The sequence below is a fragment of the Jatropha curcas genome, chromosome 10 (assembly GCF_041381405.1).
Source record: "Jatropha curcas cultivar XTBG-Jc1 chromosome 10, XTBG_Jcur_1.0, whole genome shotgun sequence".
NCBI lineage: Eukaryota > Viridiplantae > Streptophyta > Magnoliopsida > Malpighiales > Euphorbiaceae > Jatropha > Jatropha curcas.
Window position 1 is genome coordinate 5,522,701 of NC_143160.1, and position 14,622 is coordinate 5,537,322.

A 14,622-nucleotide genomic window follows, 5' to 3' on the forward strand; every position below is an offset into this window, starting at 1 on the left:
ACTTTTTATTTCTACTTTTTGAGAATATTGAGAAAAAATGATTGAATTTTCATATTGGCAAGAATATATGAAATTATTTTTTTGAGAAAATAAAAAATATGTAATTGAGGAGCCAAAATTCTGGTTTTTGGTGAAGCCACGTATATTTTGATTTAGTCGAAGCAGCGGTTTAAGAGCAAGAACTGACTCGCGCATGGAAACCACAAGACACAAAAATGGCAATGAGAGGAGCATGCACTCTTGCAAGACAAGTAAACCAAAAGCTTCCCGTGCCCATTCCTCGCTGTCTCGGCCTCAGATTTTATTGCTCCTCCTACTCTCATCCTCTCCATGGAAGGTTTTCATCAAATCCCACTTCTCAAACTGGTGATCAATCGCCCTCTCTTTAATTTTATTGTTTTAAATGGCATTATTTTGAAATAATTTTCAATTGGTTTCGTCGTTGATTCTCTGTTATACCTTTTAGCCTGAATTCTGATCGCATTAAGCCAATTGCAGTTTTTAAATATCCAATTCGTGCAATTCATGAGGCAACGGTGGATCCCGTAACCAGCAAGAAACAAGATAAGGAACAATCTCCTCAAAAATGGAAAATTAAGATGCTTTATGATGGAGATTGCCCACTTTGCATGCGTGAGGTCTGCACAGCACTACTCCTTTGCTTCCTGCTATCTTTTTTCCTTTGTTATTTCTAATTTGTTTCCATGTTTATGTTGTCAGGTTAATATGCTTAGAGAGAGGAATAAAAGTTATGGCACCATAAAGTTTGTTGACATTAGCTCAGAGGATTACTCTCCAGAGGACAATCAAGGCCTTGACTACGAAACTGTTAGTAAATTATCAATTATGTATTGCTTATTGTTATTATTATTATTACTTGCAACTTGACTTCTTGCATTATAATATATGAGGCATGCTTGGCAGTGGCAACATTGTGACAAGTGGAGTTTGTTATGTAGGTTATGGGAAGAATTCATGCAATCCATTCTGATGGAACTGTAGTTACAGATGTTGAAGTACGCACCCTAATCTTTTATCAAGTCTTGATTTAACTATTTTAGATTTGTAAAACTGTTGATGTTTCCCTTCTTGATTCCGTTATGCTTGTTAATCTTGGCTGGGCATAATAACATAACAAATGTGGGATCCTGTAATTGCATGTATGCCTCTTTTTGGGCATGTAACCAGATAATATCTAATTGGGCAAACTTCTTCTTCTAATTGGATCCATATTCATGTTGTCCTGCTATTTTTCTGTACACAATGTTGTCAGTGTCTATAGATGTCAGTTCATTCTGTCATAATAACAGGGCTATGTAATCTCTAGATAGTCTAAATATGCCAAAGACACCATCAATTGCGTTTATCTCCATAATAAACTGATGCTCGACAACTTCCACAGGCATTCAGAAAACTGTATGAACAAGTTGGTCTTGGATGGGTTTATGCCATTACCAAGTATGAACCTGTAAGTCCCACTAATGATTGTAATTGTCCGCTTCCTCATTTTGCAAATTTTGCCTTTATCATATTCTTGACAAAATAATGCAATTTTCAGATTGGAACCATCGCTGATGCTCTATATAGTGTTTGGGCTAAATATCGTCTTCAAATTACAGGTAAAGAAATACTGTTTTGCTTCTTAAACTGACTCATGGCGGTGAGACTTATGCTCTTTCTTTGTTTAATATAATACTTCACTTGCTTAATTGCAATGGCCTAATTTTGGTTTTAGGCCGACCTCCTTTAGAGGAAGTTTTGGAAGCACGAAAAAAGAAGGTAAGCAAAGCTTCTGCTTAAATTCCTTGTTTAAGTTTTTAATAATGTATTCCATTTCTTTGCATATTTTGATTTTTGACAAGAACTTTAACCATTCATTGATTAAATAGAACACAAAAACAATTTACATGTTCTAAGATGGTAAATTTATTAGCTAAAGTGCTGAAATAGTAGGCACTAACCTAAATTTCAGAGTTCTTTGTACATTATTTTCCCTGCATAATGAACAGCTGAAAGCTTAGTCTAATGTCCTGCATGTTTCTATCAAGTGGAAATGCTTACATGATCCATGCATTGATTTCTAATTGTTCTTGCAGGCTGAAGTATGCAATGATAACAGTGCTTGTAAGATGTGAGATCTCTTCAAAAATCCAGTGATTATAATTATAAGTTTCATCTTTTGAACTTTGCCTTGAGCCCTTATCCAAAAGTTGCACAATTTAAGAAGAAATACATCTTCCTTTCTGGTACAGGAGAACATGTCCTAGAGAATCTGTTTAAAAACTTGCAAGTACTGTAATATGCTATGTTACATGAATGCATATGTAAATTGCACACTTGTATATCTATGGAAATCAAATTTTTTAGCAAATATCGTTATATGTATTCTTTTAAATTCTCCAAATTACATGGTTTACTTTATGGGAATGTTTTCCATGATACACGTTTCATGTTTCCGTTATTCTGTATTTTCTGCTATTTGCTGCAAAATGACAATTCTGCTTCCTTGCCTATTAGCAACTTGGATACAAATTGATTAATGTTTGTATCTGAGCTTCCACCCATACTAACAGCTTTCTTCGCAGCATCTCTCCATTTATATGCGTTTGTCTTAATTTCTCGATTCCTTTCTCCGCCCATAACTTCCTTTAAACATTTCTCAAGTTCCTCTCTTGTTATAATTCCCTCTTCATCTTTCTTACCTCTTACTCCCACCTTCCACACATCCTCCACAAACTTGGCGTTGGTTGGCTGGTCGCTCCACTGCGTCACACATACCATTGGCACGCCAACGCTTAACGCCTCCAATGTAGAATTCCATCCACAATGTGAAACAAAGCATCTAATAGCTTGGTGAGTTAGAACTTCTAGTTGGTTGCACCATGACACAACCAGCCCTATTTCGCCTACTGAGTCTAGAAAATCAACAGGTAGCTTATTTTCTGATTCCTTAATAACCCATAGGAAAGGCCTATTGCTTGCTTTCAAACCCCATGCCATTTCTTCAACCTGTTTGGCTGAAATGTTTGCCATGCTTCCAAAAGACACATATATCACCGACTGTGATGGTTTTGTGTCTAGCCATTTCAGGCACTGGTCAGTTTCTGTTTCCCATAGACTTGCCCCATAAGCTGTATCTCCATCAATTTGTTGGTCTAGATAGGCTGATGGCACCATTGGACCAACCATCACTACTGGCCATAGGCCGTTCATGGCTTTTACTAGCTTTTCAACAATCAAAGGAATGAAACAAATTTAGAAATCTGCTTATGAATTTAGACCATATATTTTGAAATTGATACCAATTTTATTAAGGGAATTAATAGAATGACTAAGCCAATAAAGTTTTAAACTTTGGTTCTCAAAATTTATAGCCTCAATTAAAACAAAAATTAAAAAATTAAAAATAAATGAATACAATTAAAAATTTAGGTTTGTATATGACTATGAATATGGAATGAGACTTAGTTACTTTACCTCAATCTCCAGGTCTTCAAAGGAGTTGCAGAACACCCAATCAGTTTCATCTAAACAGTGAAAGCCATCAAAGACAGCATCCAAATAAGCAGAGTGATTTGTTGGAAATGCAAGAAAACTTGGCAAATCGAAGAAACCTAGTGGAGGAAGGCCAGGGAATGAGACAGGCAAAGTTTCTTTCTTGACAGGAAAATCCAAAACACCCTTGTCAAAATGCCAATACATAGAGCACACAGAAGCAGAGTTAGTCAAAAACAGAGCAGAATATACCCGAAGCCTTGTAGCCACATCAAGAACCCAAGTCAACAAAGAGTCATACACAATACAACTAATAGGAAACCCTGTGGCATTGAATTTCAAGATAAGCTCAGTTAGGGTTCTTGAACCAGTTGTTTTGAATGATTCTAGATAAGCTTCTACACTTGAAGCTTGATTGAAGCCACCTTCATCAAAGCCATCAGAAATGGGCTCAATACCCACAGCAGGGGAAGCTTGGATTGAGCTGATAGTGTAAGGGGTTGTGGCAAGAGTGGCCTTCAGTCCTTTGGAGGCTAAGCGCTTAGCAAATTGAAGAAGAGGGTTTATGTGACCTTGAGCAGGATAAGCCACAATAATTACATGGCATTTTAGTTTAGCCATTTGCCTTTGTTTTAACTGTTGTTATTTTGGGTTCTTTGGATAATGATTTGAAGAGCTATTTATAGGCAATGATTTAATGCTTGAAATGAAAATCCCTAATTGCATATTCTTTTGCCTTTTCTTTCGATATTACAAAAAGTCAAATTATATTAAAAAAAAATTTTTTTGGTACATTGAATGATTTGAAGAGCTATTTGTAGGCCATGATTGTGGTGGAGTTAGCAAAATATTGAAATTCTTCAGAGTAACAGTGATGGTCGACAATAGCTTTTCTTTTCCAAAATCATCTTCTATGACCCTGGTGTGGCTTTAGCAGAAATTAAGTCTTTTAGCAAAGCCACAGCAAATCCTCCGCAGTTCCTGGTCAAACAAGCTATAGCAAAATTTTCATCTATCATGAAGATTTTTGAGGCACCAAAACTTGTCCTTTACGTCCCAGACAGACATAATGGAGACTACAAATATAAAATCAAAGTTTATTGATAAAGATTTTCATCCCGAAGATCTTGAATGGTTCTCAAGATACATAACTTCTCATCAAGAATATATGAAAACCGAAAAGAAAGATTTAATTGCTTTTATTGAAGAAATGCTACAAATACAAAATAATAATCCGATATGAGAATTGCATAAATTCTAGCATGCCAGTTTTGCAGCTATTAAGTCTTATATTCAGGCTTCAATTTAAGCAATGCATCGCCATCTACATACTTACAAGTTTAATATTAAAAGAAAAGATTTCCTAATCTGTGCAGCAGAGCTAAAGACATGTAAAGAGAGACAGAGAGAGAGATTGGGAGTATCTACAACTAATGAAGCCAACTTATCTCTACAACTGCACACAAAATTTTACTCGGGCAGCATTTTATGAATGCTATATCTTGCCACTGTGACTTGGTAACGTTTCTTTTTCACATGGTCCATTAATGTCTATGGATTTCTCGAACACGAGTCCTTTTCAAAGCCACACGTCTCCTAATAGCGAACCATTTCAACACACTAGAGATCTTTGTCCATCTCCTCTGTGCCTCAGCAACAGCTGTGGAACGTGCCAACAGGAAGCCCTCAACAGCACTATGTAAATCAGCTGATTCTTCCAAACCAAGGTTATGAGACGGAATAGCTGGATCAAAAAACCGCAGATGATCGTCGTCACAAAAAGCTTGAGTCATGGTATCAGTGTCACAAATGAGATGGTTGGAGACTTGGCCTGAGAAACTCAAAGGATGATCATATCTAAGACCCATATTTTCAATGCTGGGCAAGGCATAATCATCCAAGCCACTTACACCACCAACAGAATACATAGATGAAATAATATCTGGAGAAGAAGCATTTGGTTGTGCATAATCAAATCCACCCATCTTGTGTGAATCCAAAGGCTTGTTACCATTACAGCTCTCTGACCTCGGTGAGCTTGAAGGATATGGAATGTTAGACAAGTGTGATGAGCCATCCACAAGAGAGGCTTCATCTTCAAAAGAGATAACCTCCCCAGGGTGTTCAAATGCAGCAATTACCAAGTTTTGAGCATCAATCTGAAGGCAAAATTGATAGTAAGAAATCAGAAATTACATAAAAGCAAGCACCAAAAAATCGAGTAAAAATACTAGGGTTCAGGCAAAGTCTACATGCCTTTTCAGTATCAGATAGCTTATCTATAGGAACATACTGGCTGTCCGAAAGTAGTCCCATCACTTGTCCCACAACATTGAAGACCACACCACTTTTGTGTTGAGAAGCAGGAGCATAATACAAGTACATTCTCTTATCAAGCACACATGTCCGAGCATGCTCTATAGTAACTTCCCACATCTTAGCAGACATACCCGTTCCAAGAACCTGCACAAAATTCATATAAATGTCTAATACAACTGCAAGGAACCCTTCTACTAAGCAACCTCCGTTGCTGAACTTTTTCAAGAAATTCATAAAATTTTAATAAGGTAAGATACAACATGAAGCTAACTACAGAGTTAGTTCCTTAGAATCCTCAGTTTCAGATTCTTATTTACAATCAACACATTTTTGGGTAAGTGCCTACGTCAATGAACAAAGATCCTTTTTCATCTCACATGGACTTGAGGTGTCCACCATGTTGAAACTTGAAGCATGACTAGTTGCACATGCATTTATTGGGGTTATATTAATCGGTCACATAGAAGGTGTCAATAACTCAATATCTACCAAAATAATCACTTTCAACTTAGGCACTGATAAAACAATCTCCAGCTTTTTCAGAATTTTTGAAGACGAGTAATGTCCCAGTCATCAGCAGATAAGCTTTTTTCACTGAAATTCCAATTTTGAGAAAATATCTGTTTAAATTCCAATCTAAGTATTATCATTTCATAAATGCAGAATCCAAAAGGAACAAATAACAGAAAAAGTTTGCACCGGTACTCAAATATCTTCCATGAAATGAGTAAAAAAAAAAATATTACAATGGCAAAAATATTATGATTTTTAATGAATGAGGTAAAACTTAAAAGCTCTAAATTCTTACATGGCGAAGTCTTTGAGGGTCTACAAAGAGCTGGGTCAGGAAATCCTTCACAGTGTTGATATTTTCTCTGCTTAAACGCTTGTGGAAAGCCCCATCTTTGCCAATCTTTTCTAATCTCCAAACCTCATCAAACAGAGATGGAGGGTGGTGCTTCTTGTACACTACATGAAAATGGTTAAAAGATTTTTTAATCTTCCAAAAGAAGAGAATACAAATTGAACAATATGCAATGTCAACTGATAGATACTTTTAAGCATGAGGCTTAAACATTTTCTCTTACGCACTCAATCTGTCAGTATCACAGCACAAGTCAACAAAATTCTCTACTAGAACAGGCAAAGCCTACTAAGAGAAAGGAATAACTAATTCACATCCACCACCACTTATCAATCCAGTCTCCACAGTTATTACATGATGTAATAATCACATCAACAAGATGGTACTCATAAAAGTTATATGAGATTAATAAATTTCATTCAGAGCTATCAGAATCAAATTATTATCACATCCACCATTTAAATTTTTGATAGTCTGATAAAAACAGTAGAGGAATGCTACCGCCACTCATCAAATAGGAATGCATGAATAAATACTCACGTTCTCCACGGTGATCCCTGACAATGAAGGATTCCGTCTTTGCCTCTCTTACATTAGTTCCATCAAAATTATCCACGACTCTTGCCCCAAGCCTGAACCTTCGGCTTCTTGTCCAGCTTGAATTATCAGTAAATGAAATATCACCCATAAAGCCAATTCCCTCATTTAAATTCACAAATACATCTCCTGTAAGAAGGGGTTTCTTTCCTTCTCTCTCTCTGACGATGTTGTTCTTAAACTCATCATGTGTCCAATTGTCTCCCTCGTCACTATCAAAATCTCCCTCAAGAACCACAATTTCCACCTTGGCAAAAGATTCTGGGCCAGCGTTAACAATTTTCCCAGAGAGAATATCAATCAAAACTACTTTTACAGGAGAACATTCTTCTCCTTCAATTCGAGCTCCAGTGAACACTGGAAGAGAGAGGCTGTTTGAGAACTGCAGCTTTAAGCTTCTTGATTGAGAAGAATCTTTTTCTTTCCCACTGTTTCTGCACAAAAATGCAAAACAGAAATATGAGCTATTACATTGCCGTGCCAAGGTTCAATGGATGTCACAGGCTCCTAATAACACATATTTGATATTTCTCATTTCTTCTTCCCTCTATGGATAAATAAAAATTTCAAAAACTTCAGAATATTGATTCTTGCCTTTTGATGTTGGCCAAATGTCTTTTAAGAGCTAATTCAACTTCCTCTTTGACCTACAAAAGCAAAATATAGAAGATTATTCATTGACATATGATCAAATGAATTCTATGTATTGTTTGTAATAGGGAAAATTCATGTGAGTTCATCAGTAATATGAAATAGGTAGCGAAGTCGAATGCTTCTGCTGGTTTAAGGAATTTGTAATTTTAGAGCATTCTGAGCTCAAGATTTGATTAGTGGAGAAGGCAATTGCTATTAATAAAGAGCCAAACGGCTAAGTTGACGTCTTCCTTCATTTGTGCAGTTTGGGATTAAATATTAATATCCAAGCCCATAAAATATTAACACATTATGAGAGCATACAGATATCACAATAATTTTATGATTTCAAGGACACATGAAATTCTGAATACACATAAAAGCTCAAACTGGACCACAATAAACTGATCAGGCAACGCACTTACCACCCTACGAATCAATGGTTCCAGAACTGGCTCCAATAAATGCTGGAATGATTGCATCTTAATTACCTCCTGAACCACACTGGACATTATCAAAAAGCATATTAGATACCAGAACAGGAAAGTAGATAAAAAGATAACAAGCAGAAAAATTTACAATCAATAATCCAAAAGGAAAAGAACTAGGGGGAATAGTCGATGAAAAAGAAAATAAAAAATTGTCAAGCCATATGCAATTACATTCCGCAAAAGAAAACACTCTCCACAAAAATTTCCTAACAAGTAGATAGTGAATAGACCAAACATGACAGTTCTTCGGTCACATTCACAACCAACATTTCCCTTACAACTCAAAAATCCTAATGCTCCATTTAACAGAATCACCCACATCAATCCTCCTAATAACATTCTTATGGAAATCGAATACGCATGGATAAAGCACATTCATCAACAATTCAGCTCTCACTCATGTTTTCGACTGCTGCAATAGAATTTCTATCATAATCATCAAGGGCAGAACACGCTTTTTCCCAATAGAATTTAAAATCTCAATCAAGATTGAGAATTGGATAAAAAGCAGTTCAATTTCAGTCAATAACAATAAAACCCTGATCAAAAGATGAATAAATACTCACTTCTTCAAATCAAACCTCCTCCTCTTCTCGTCCTGATTATTCCCTTCTGGACGAGGCTTGCCCTCCTCAGGCTGCCTCTTCTGCGACATTATCACAACCCAAAACAAATCCAATCCCTACCACCAACAGCAAAAACACTCTCTCTTGCTGGTTTAAACGATAGCAAGAAGCAACGATCAAAAACGAGACCCACAAGAGAAAAACAAGAAGAAGCAAAGAGACCAACATGCGGCACAAGAACCATAAGAGAAAGGAATATATGAATCTATAGCTTACAATAATAAGAGGAAAACAAACCGGAATTTATATGAAAGCAATAATTGCTAATGAATGACTAGAATCCAAAAAACTTTCTTTCCGGTAGCTTTAAATTTATCTTGTGGACGTGGGAGTGTCGTGCATGTATAAACATATGTATGTATATGTATATGTATACGTACATGTACATGTGTTCGTGTTCCTATTCATAATTTTGCTATCCATTATCTGGGTTTGAGTTTGGGGTTGGCTCCTCAGTCATCTTCCTCGTTCGTCTTTTCTTGCTGTGAAATCGGTCTCAGTGAACCAACGATTCGGTGAGACGAGATAGAGAAGGAAATGGGGACCACAGAAAGCGCGTCATGGACTATTGAAACGAGCGGGCCCATCCTATCTGACACGGTTTCGAAATACGTCTGTTTTATTATGTTTAATTGTTTTTTAATGGTTGAATTATAGTTTGTTAGTTGTAATTATGGTTAAAAAAACCCTGGTCCAATACTATAAATTTTATTAAACGGTTAAAATCACTGTACTGTATATAATAATAATAATAATAATAATAATTATTATTATTATTATTATTATTTGGCGAGTTAAAGAAAGGGCAGCTGCTAATTGGATAATTTTTAATTGTTTAATTGTTTTTTTAGTATATTTGAATAATTTTGTTGAATAAGCAGTGGTATTTTATTTAATAAAAGAAAAAGAAAGAAAATAAAGGATGGGTAGTCAATCGAGTGACCGGGAGAATCCCATCCGAACCGTCTTTTTGTTAAGTTGGACAACCCAAAGAATAAACATCTCAATTATTTTATTAGAATAAGTTCTACGTTACATCAAAACCGACCATGTAAGTCATCCGTTATATCATAATGTTAATCCACCCACAATATTTATTTTTTAAAAAAAAAAAATACCCACAATATTGAATTAAACAAAAATAAATAACTATTTAAGCTCTTAAAATTTAATTATTTTATTCTTTTTATTTGACAAATCTACTTATTAGTTCTTTTTATTTGAATCAATTTTTTTTATTTATATATATTAATTAGGGTGAAGTAGATTTATCTAAAAAGCATTAATCTTGCTTTTTTTTTAGTTAATTAATTATTAAAATAAAGAAATTATGACTTTATAATCTTTGTTTCGTATGAGCAACTTAAGCTTCAAGTTTCCTGCTGATATTAGAAGAGAAAAAGTGCCAAACAATATGCCAAAAATAGCAGTTTCCACTTCAAAAGTGGCACGTAAAACCCCAAACGCCATCCTAAAACCGACACTTCAAAAATAGCAGTTTCCATTTTATTGACTTTATAAACCACAATCTATATCTACTTGTACCTTTGCTGAAATTTTTAGGACTGAAAAAGTTAATTGAAAATCAGCAGAAACGAATTGAACCAAAATCAAAAACCGAAAACTTTAGGATCGATTCATGTTCATGTGGATAAGAGTAGAAAACCTTTTTTTTTTTTTTTTTTTTTTTGGCTTTTTTGGGACAAGCAAGGGTGAAAAACTTTGAAATGCATGGAACATGAAGCATTAAGATACGTCCTATCATCATTTTTTATTAAAAAAAAAATGCAAAAATAACGAATGGCATGATTCACGAGAGCAGGTAATTAAATAAACTTAACAACTCTTTTGTAATTTTCTTATGAGATGACTAACCAAAAACCAATTTTTAGCTGGAGTTTTTGTTTTTTTTACACAAATGTGTTTAATTATAGTTTTGAATTTACGAGATGATTTGTATATTGAAAATAATAAAATTACTAAAACTATTTTAGTATAATATTATAGATGAAGAATCTTAGTAAGAATTAAGAAATTTTGTCATTAAATGTATATCCTTTCCATTATTTTTTTTTTTCATGTATAGGACTGCTAATTTTTCAAAAATCATCGGTTGTTTTATCGCTTGAATTATGAATTCGTATAAGATAATACGCAGATGTAAAATATAAAAATATAAAATTTCATGAAAATTACTCCACATTAACAAAAATATAGTAACAAATTTTCAAACCATAATGAGGTTATAAAAGAAAAATATTGTATATTTTTGTATCTTATATCGATGAAACGATCTCACCAGAATCTATTCTTTCAAGAATGATAAGTTTAAAGTAACAAACTTTTAATAAATCTCCATTCTTTATGGACTGTTGATCATGATTACCAACAAAAGCGAACTCCAATTGTCTCCCTCCAGCAGCAAAATCAAATGTTAAAAAGAACAATCAACAAGGATGTCCTTATCAACCAGTTACCTACCATTCATCCTTTATTTCCAGGAATCTTCCCTTGTCCTCTTACTTTTAATTCACCATTAATTTGCAAGAGTACAATCAATGAAACAAAAATCAGATTCCAGCCATTATCACGTTGATTTTTTTTAAAATAGTACAACCCAGATCATCTTTGTTAGATTTGTCGTATTTTTTTTTAATACTTTCAATATGTATTTACTCTATTTACGAGGATTGAATTCTCAATTTCATTTTACGAACATAATCTTTATAAAGAGAGTATAAACCATATATCATATTGATAACATAAAATCTATTTTCAAAACAAATCATCCATATATCATATTATTATTTTATTTTTTTTATAAAGGGAGTACAAACTATATAGTAATAAGATAAAATGCAATCTTCAGTAAATTTGTGATAATTTTATTTATAATAAGCTCTTTAAATGAGTATTTACCGTATTTATGATGATAAAATCATTGAAGTCATTTATGGATCAACATCGTTAGATGTGTCCACTTGCTTGAAATTCGAAAAGGAAAAGCAATGTTAACTTTGCAAAGTACTTTCGAGGAACGTTCTCAGAATCGAGAAGTTTGTAACTGACATAAACCACATACAGGAGAGAATATTAATTTGAATGGAACCGGAAACAGAAGAGCCCGTGAGTGTAGACTTGGATTGGAACCTTCTTCTATAAGTAACTTCAAGGATATATATATATATATATATATATATTCTGTTTCTTGTCTAAATGCTACGATTTCACGTTAGCTCTTTTTTTTTTTTTTTTTTTAAAGAGATTTTCGGAGAATATAATAAGAAATGTTCTTATTATTACATAGATCGATATGAAATAACTTTTATGTTTCAAATTGAAATTTAATTACGATAAAATTTATTAATAATCAAATAATAGCTTAAGCAACCACAAAGTTAAATAAATTATAGAATAATATTATGCAAGATGGAATTATGAGAAAACTATAGAAATAAATATAGAAAATTTTCCATAGAGTAAGGAAAATTTTTTTTATCTAATTAGTGGGGAGAATTTTTTTTTGTAGCTAAATTTTTATAGTGTGATTTTTGAGATCTATTTAAAATAAATTTAAATTTTAATACGAATAATTAATTTATATTTTTAGAAATCTTCACTCTTCTTATTTCTAAATTAATTATTTGATGAAAAATGTAAAATTTTTAGCAAATAAATTATGCATGGGTTAAGATAATAAATAAATTATTGTAAGAAAATATGTGAAGATAAAATAGGAGTTATTTTTCAATTAATTTTCCTTAAAATAACGTTTTTTAACGTTACTTTCTTGGTACTTGAAAATTGAAATAACGTACGGTGTCGTAAACATGGTGGGGCTACGAGATTTTTTATCTAACACGTGTGTGGTCATATGATCACATGCATTGGCCTCTTCGAGTGAGTGAATGGTCAATGATCTCAGTTGCCACTCGTGTGTTGTCCCTTAGGATTGACAAGCTAGATAACAGTAGAGTGGGCCATAAGGAGATACTTTTGACCAGCTCATCTCGATTCCTCCAAATATCAATTTAGTCCGGAATGAAACGATGAGGTGGAATTTTTCATGGGACCCACTTCTTGGCAACTTGGCATTTTCATAAAATCTATATAGATTTGAATTCTGATATTATCATCTTAGCGACAAAATGGAATTCAATACAAAGTTTTCTTTTAAGTTCTAGGCATAATTTGGAACAAATGAATGATAGTTATAGAATTCATTTATAAATAAATTTTATATGTTTAATATGCTGTAGTTTAAAATAAAAAATTCATCATAATAATTATTTTGTTATTTTTAATTGGTGTAAAAGTTTTTGTTAATTTAAGTAATTAATTTGAAAACTAAAAAAATATTAAGAATGTTATGGGTCGAGCCCAATTTCATTTAGTTGGGCTTCAAGTTCAAGTTATCCGGATCTGAGTTTTAGTTGCTTATAAATAGTTGAAAAAGAAAAGAAAAAGAAACAACATAAACCTATATATGTCATACATAGAAAATATAGCACATCAACATAACCCAGGCCCGGCCCAGCAGGGTAGATACATCAACACACATAAAAAGGGTCCTAAAAATTAAGGGCACTTGGTATTGTTGCCATGGGTTGTCATTTCAGTATAACATTTCCCACAAACTTCTCTATTGCCTGAGGTCCCAGGTGGCACACACTTACACCTAGCACAGCACGTGCCACATGCCCTAGTGCACACGTTTGGCCTCGAGTGAAGGCTGCATCTCTGCTTGCAAAGCCCTCCACAATCTGATCATCATTTCAAATCAGTTTAGAATTTAAAATTTGAAATTTAATTATATCAAAACAATGGATGAAGATTGAGGAGAAAGAGAGACCTATTTCTTGCATGAGCCTCCTGTTTCCACCTCTAACAGCAGCCTCAACCTGGGCCATTTCTTCTTCCATTTTCAAATCAGATGACACCTGCCATATGCATGCAAGTTTATATAAAAACTTAATTTAATGTCTAAAATTGACTGTGAGAACCACTCTGTACCTCTGCGAGGCAGAATAGCAAAACCACTGATACAAGAAGCAAACGTACAACTGCTGCCATGGCTGCTTCTCAAGAAGAGTATATGAGCAATGGAGGAGGGTGGCATTTTATAGAGGGTTTATTGCTACTGACTTGACTAAACTAGTCACTCTTATTCTTTCTAATTACAATTGGATTTGTTGTGTGATGTGGGGACAAGCTCACTTCCACCTCTGGAAACTAATAATATGTTTGGATATGGATCGTTAAACTAGGTAAGGACACGCTTGTAATTTTCATTTTATTTCTTATCATTTTATAAATTGTTAAAAATCTTTGTATTTTTTATATATTAACTTATAATTTAACTATAATTCCTTTATCATATTTATTTAAATTAAAAACTATGATATAAGTATATAATTATTAAAATCCAAGCAAAATCAAGATAACTTTTTTTTTTGGGCTACGAAGAAAAATATTTTTGGTTGATAGGAAAAGTCATCTCTAATTCTGAAATTTATAATACTCCTTCAGTCCAATTTTATTTGTTTATTATTTTTTTTTTTATGTTATGAAATGTTTGAAAGATTTTTAAATTGAG

At 33.6% G+C, this 14,622-nt stretch overlaps 4 protein-coding genes across 7 annotated transcripts; 1 reads left to right on the forward strand and 3 right to left on the reverse strand.

Annotated features, from left to right (window-relative positions):
- The first annotated feature begins 169 nt into the window (after nt 1-169).
- On the forward strand, nt 170-2,371 carry LOC105640429 (Putative thiol-disulfide oxidoreductase DCC). Of its 2 annotated transcripts, none has more exons than XM_089726917.1 (8): nt 170-366; nt 499-638; nt 721-828; nt 960-1,016; nt 1,403-1,458; nt 1,559-1,619; nt 1,736-1,779; nt 2,097-2,371. In XM_089726917.1, the coding sequence occupies exons 1-7, from the start codon at nt 216-218 to the stop codon at nt 1,748-1,750; spliced, it is 588 nt and encodes a 195-aa protein (XP_089583043.1). In that variant the 5' UTR covers nt 170-215; the 3' UTR covers nt 1,751-1,779; nt 2,097-2,371. The 2 variants fall into 2 exon arrangements, with proteins under 2 accessions (XP_089583043.1, XP_012080128.1); XM_012224738.4 differs by having other exon boundaries at nt 173-366; nt 1,403-1,468.
- Nucleotides 2,322-4,221, reverse strand: LOC105640428 (UDP-glycosyltransferase 74B1). Its single transcript, XM_012224737.4, has 2 exons — nt 3,478-4,221; nt 2,322-3,225 (listed from the first exon to the last, which is right to left on the reverse strand). Exons 1-2 carry the CDS (start codon nt 4,114-4,116, stop codon nt 2,476-2,478), a joined length of 1,389 nt encoding a protein of 462 aa, XP_012080127.2. The 5' UTR covers nt 4,117-4,221; the 3' UTR covers nt 2,322-2,475.
- Nucleotides 4,222-4,664: 443 nt separating this feature from the next.
- LOC105640430 (Calmodulin binding protein-like protein) lies at nt 4,665-9,562 on the reverse strand. 3 transcript variants are annotated; one of them, XM_012224740.4, is made up of 8 exons: nt 9,407-9,562; nt 8,967-9,113; nt 8,335-8,413; nt 7,871-7,923; nt 7,220-7,710; nt 6,623-6,783; nt 5,752-5,958; nt 4,665-5,654 (listed from the first exon to the last, which is right to left on the reverse strand). In XM_012224740.4, exons 2-8 carry the CDS (start codon nt 9,053-9,055, stop codon nt 5,040-5,042), a joined length of 1,695 nt encoding a protein of 564 aa, XP_012080130.1. In that variant the 5' UTR covers nt 9,056-9,113; nt 9,407-9,562; the 3' UTR covers nt 4,665-5,039. The 3 variants fall into 3 exon arrangements, with proteins under 3 accessions (XP_012080130.1, XP_012080132.1, XP_020537431.1); XM_012224742.4 differs by lacking the exon at nt 8,967-9,113 and having other exon boundaries at nt 9,407-9,560; XM_020681772.3 differs by lacking the exon at nt 9,407-9,562 and having other exon boundaries at nt 7,220-7,704; nt 8,967-9,362.
- Nucleotides 9,563-13,492: 3,930 nt separating this feature from the next.
- On the reverse strand, nt 13,493-14,193 carry LOC105640432 (snakin-2). Its single transcript, XM_012224743.4, has 3 exons — nt 14,040-14,193; nt 13,879-13,966; nt 13,493-13,789 (listed from the first exon to the last, which is right to left on the reverse strand). The coding sequence occupies exons 1-3, from the start codon at nt 14,097-14,099 to the stop codon at nt 13,605-13,607; spliced, it is 333 nt and encodes a 110-aa protein (XP_012080133.1). The 5' UTR covers nt 14,100-14,193; the 3' UTR covers nt 13,493-13,604.
- Between the last annotated feature and the right edge of the window lie 429 nt (nt 14,194-14,622).

What these genes read in the sequence shown, in the direction of transcription:
- LOC105640429 (XM_012224738.4), top strand. Translation starts at nt 216, where the DNA reads ATGGCAATGAGAGGAGCATGCACTCTTGCAAGACAAGTAAACCAAAAG. An exon ending in AAGGCCTTGACTACGAAACT is followed by an intron (nt 829 to 959) that starts GTTAGTAAATTA and finishes TTTGTTATGTAG; the next exon opens with GTTATGGGAAGAATTCATGC. An exon ending in CTGTAGTTACAGATGTTGAA is followed by an intron (nt 1,017 to 1,402) that starts GTACGCACCCTA and finishes CAACTTCCACAG; the next exon opens with GCATTCAGAAAACTGTATGA.
- LOC105640428 (XM_012224737.4), bottom strand. Translation starts at nt 4,116, where the DNA reads ATGGCTAAACTAAAATGCCATGTAATTATTGTGGCTTATCCTGCTCAA. An exon ending in TTGAAGACCTGGAGATTGAG is followed by an intron (nt 3,226 to 3,477) that starts GTAAAGTAACTA and finishes ATTGTTGAAAAG; the next exon opens with CTAGTAAAAGCCATGAACGG.
- LOC105640430 (XM_012224740.4), bottom strand. Translation starts at nt 9,055, where the DNA reads ATGTCGCAGAAGAGGCAGCCTGAGGAGGGCAAGCCTCGTCCAGAAGGG. An exon ending in CAGGGATCACCGTGGAGAAC is followed by an intron (nt 6,784 to 7,219) that starts GTGAGTATTTAT and finishes ATTTTCATGTAG; the next exon opens with TGTACAAGAAGCACCACCCT. An exon ending in AGCTATCTGATACTGAAAAG is followed by an intron (nt 5,655 to 5,751) that starts GCATGTAGACTT and finishes TTTTGCCTTCAG; the next exon opens with ATTGATGCTCAAAACTTGGT.
- LOC105640432 (XM_012224743.4), bottom strand. Translation starts at nt 14,099, where the DNA reads ATGGCAGCAGTTGTACGTTTGCTTCTTGTATCAGTGGTTTTGCTATTC. An exon ending in TGCTATTCTGCCTCGCAGAG is followed by an intron (nt 13,967 to 14,039) that starts GTACAGAGTGGT and finishes TGCATATGGCAG; the next exon opens with GTGTCATCTGATTTGAAAAT. An exon ending in GAGGCTCATGCAAGAAATAG is followed by an intron (nt 13,790 to 13,878) that starts GTCTCTCTTTCT and finishes AATGATGATCAG; the next exon opens with ATTGTGGAGGGCTTTGCAAG.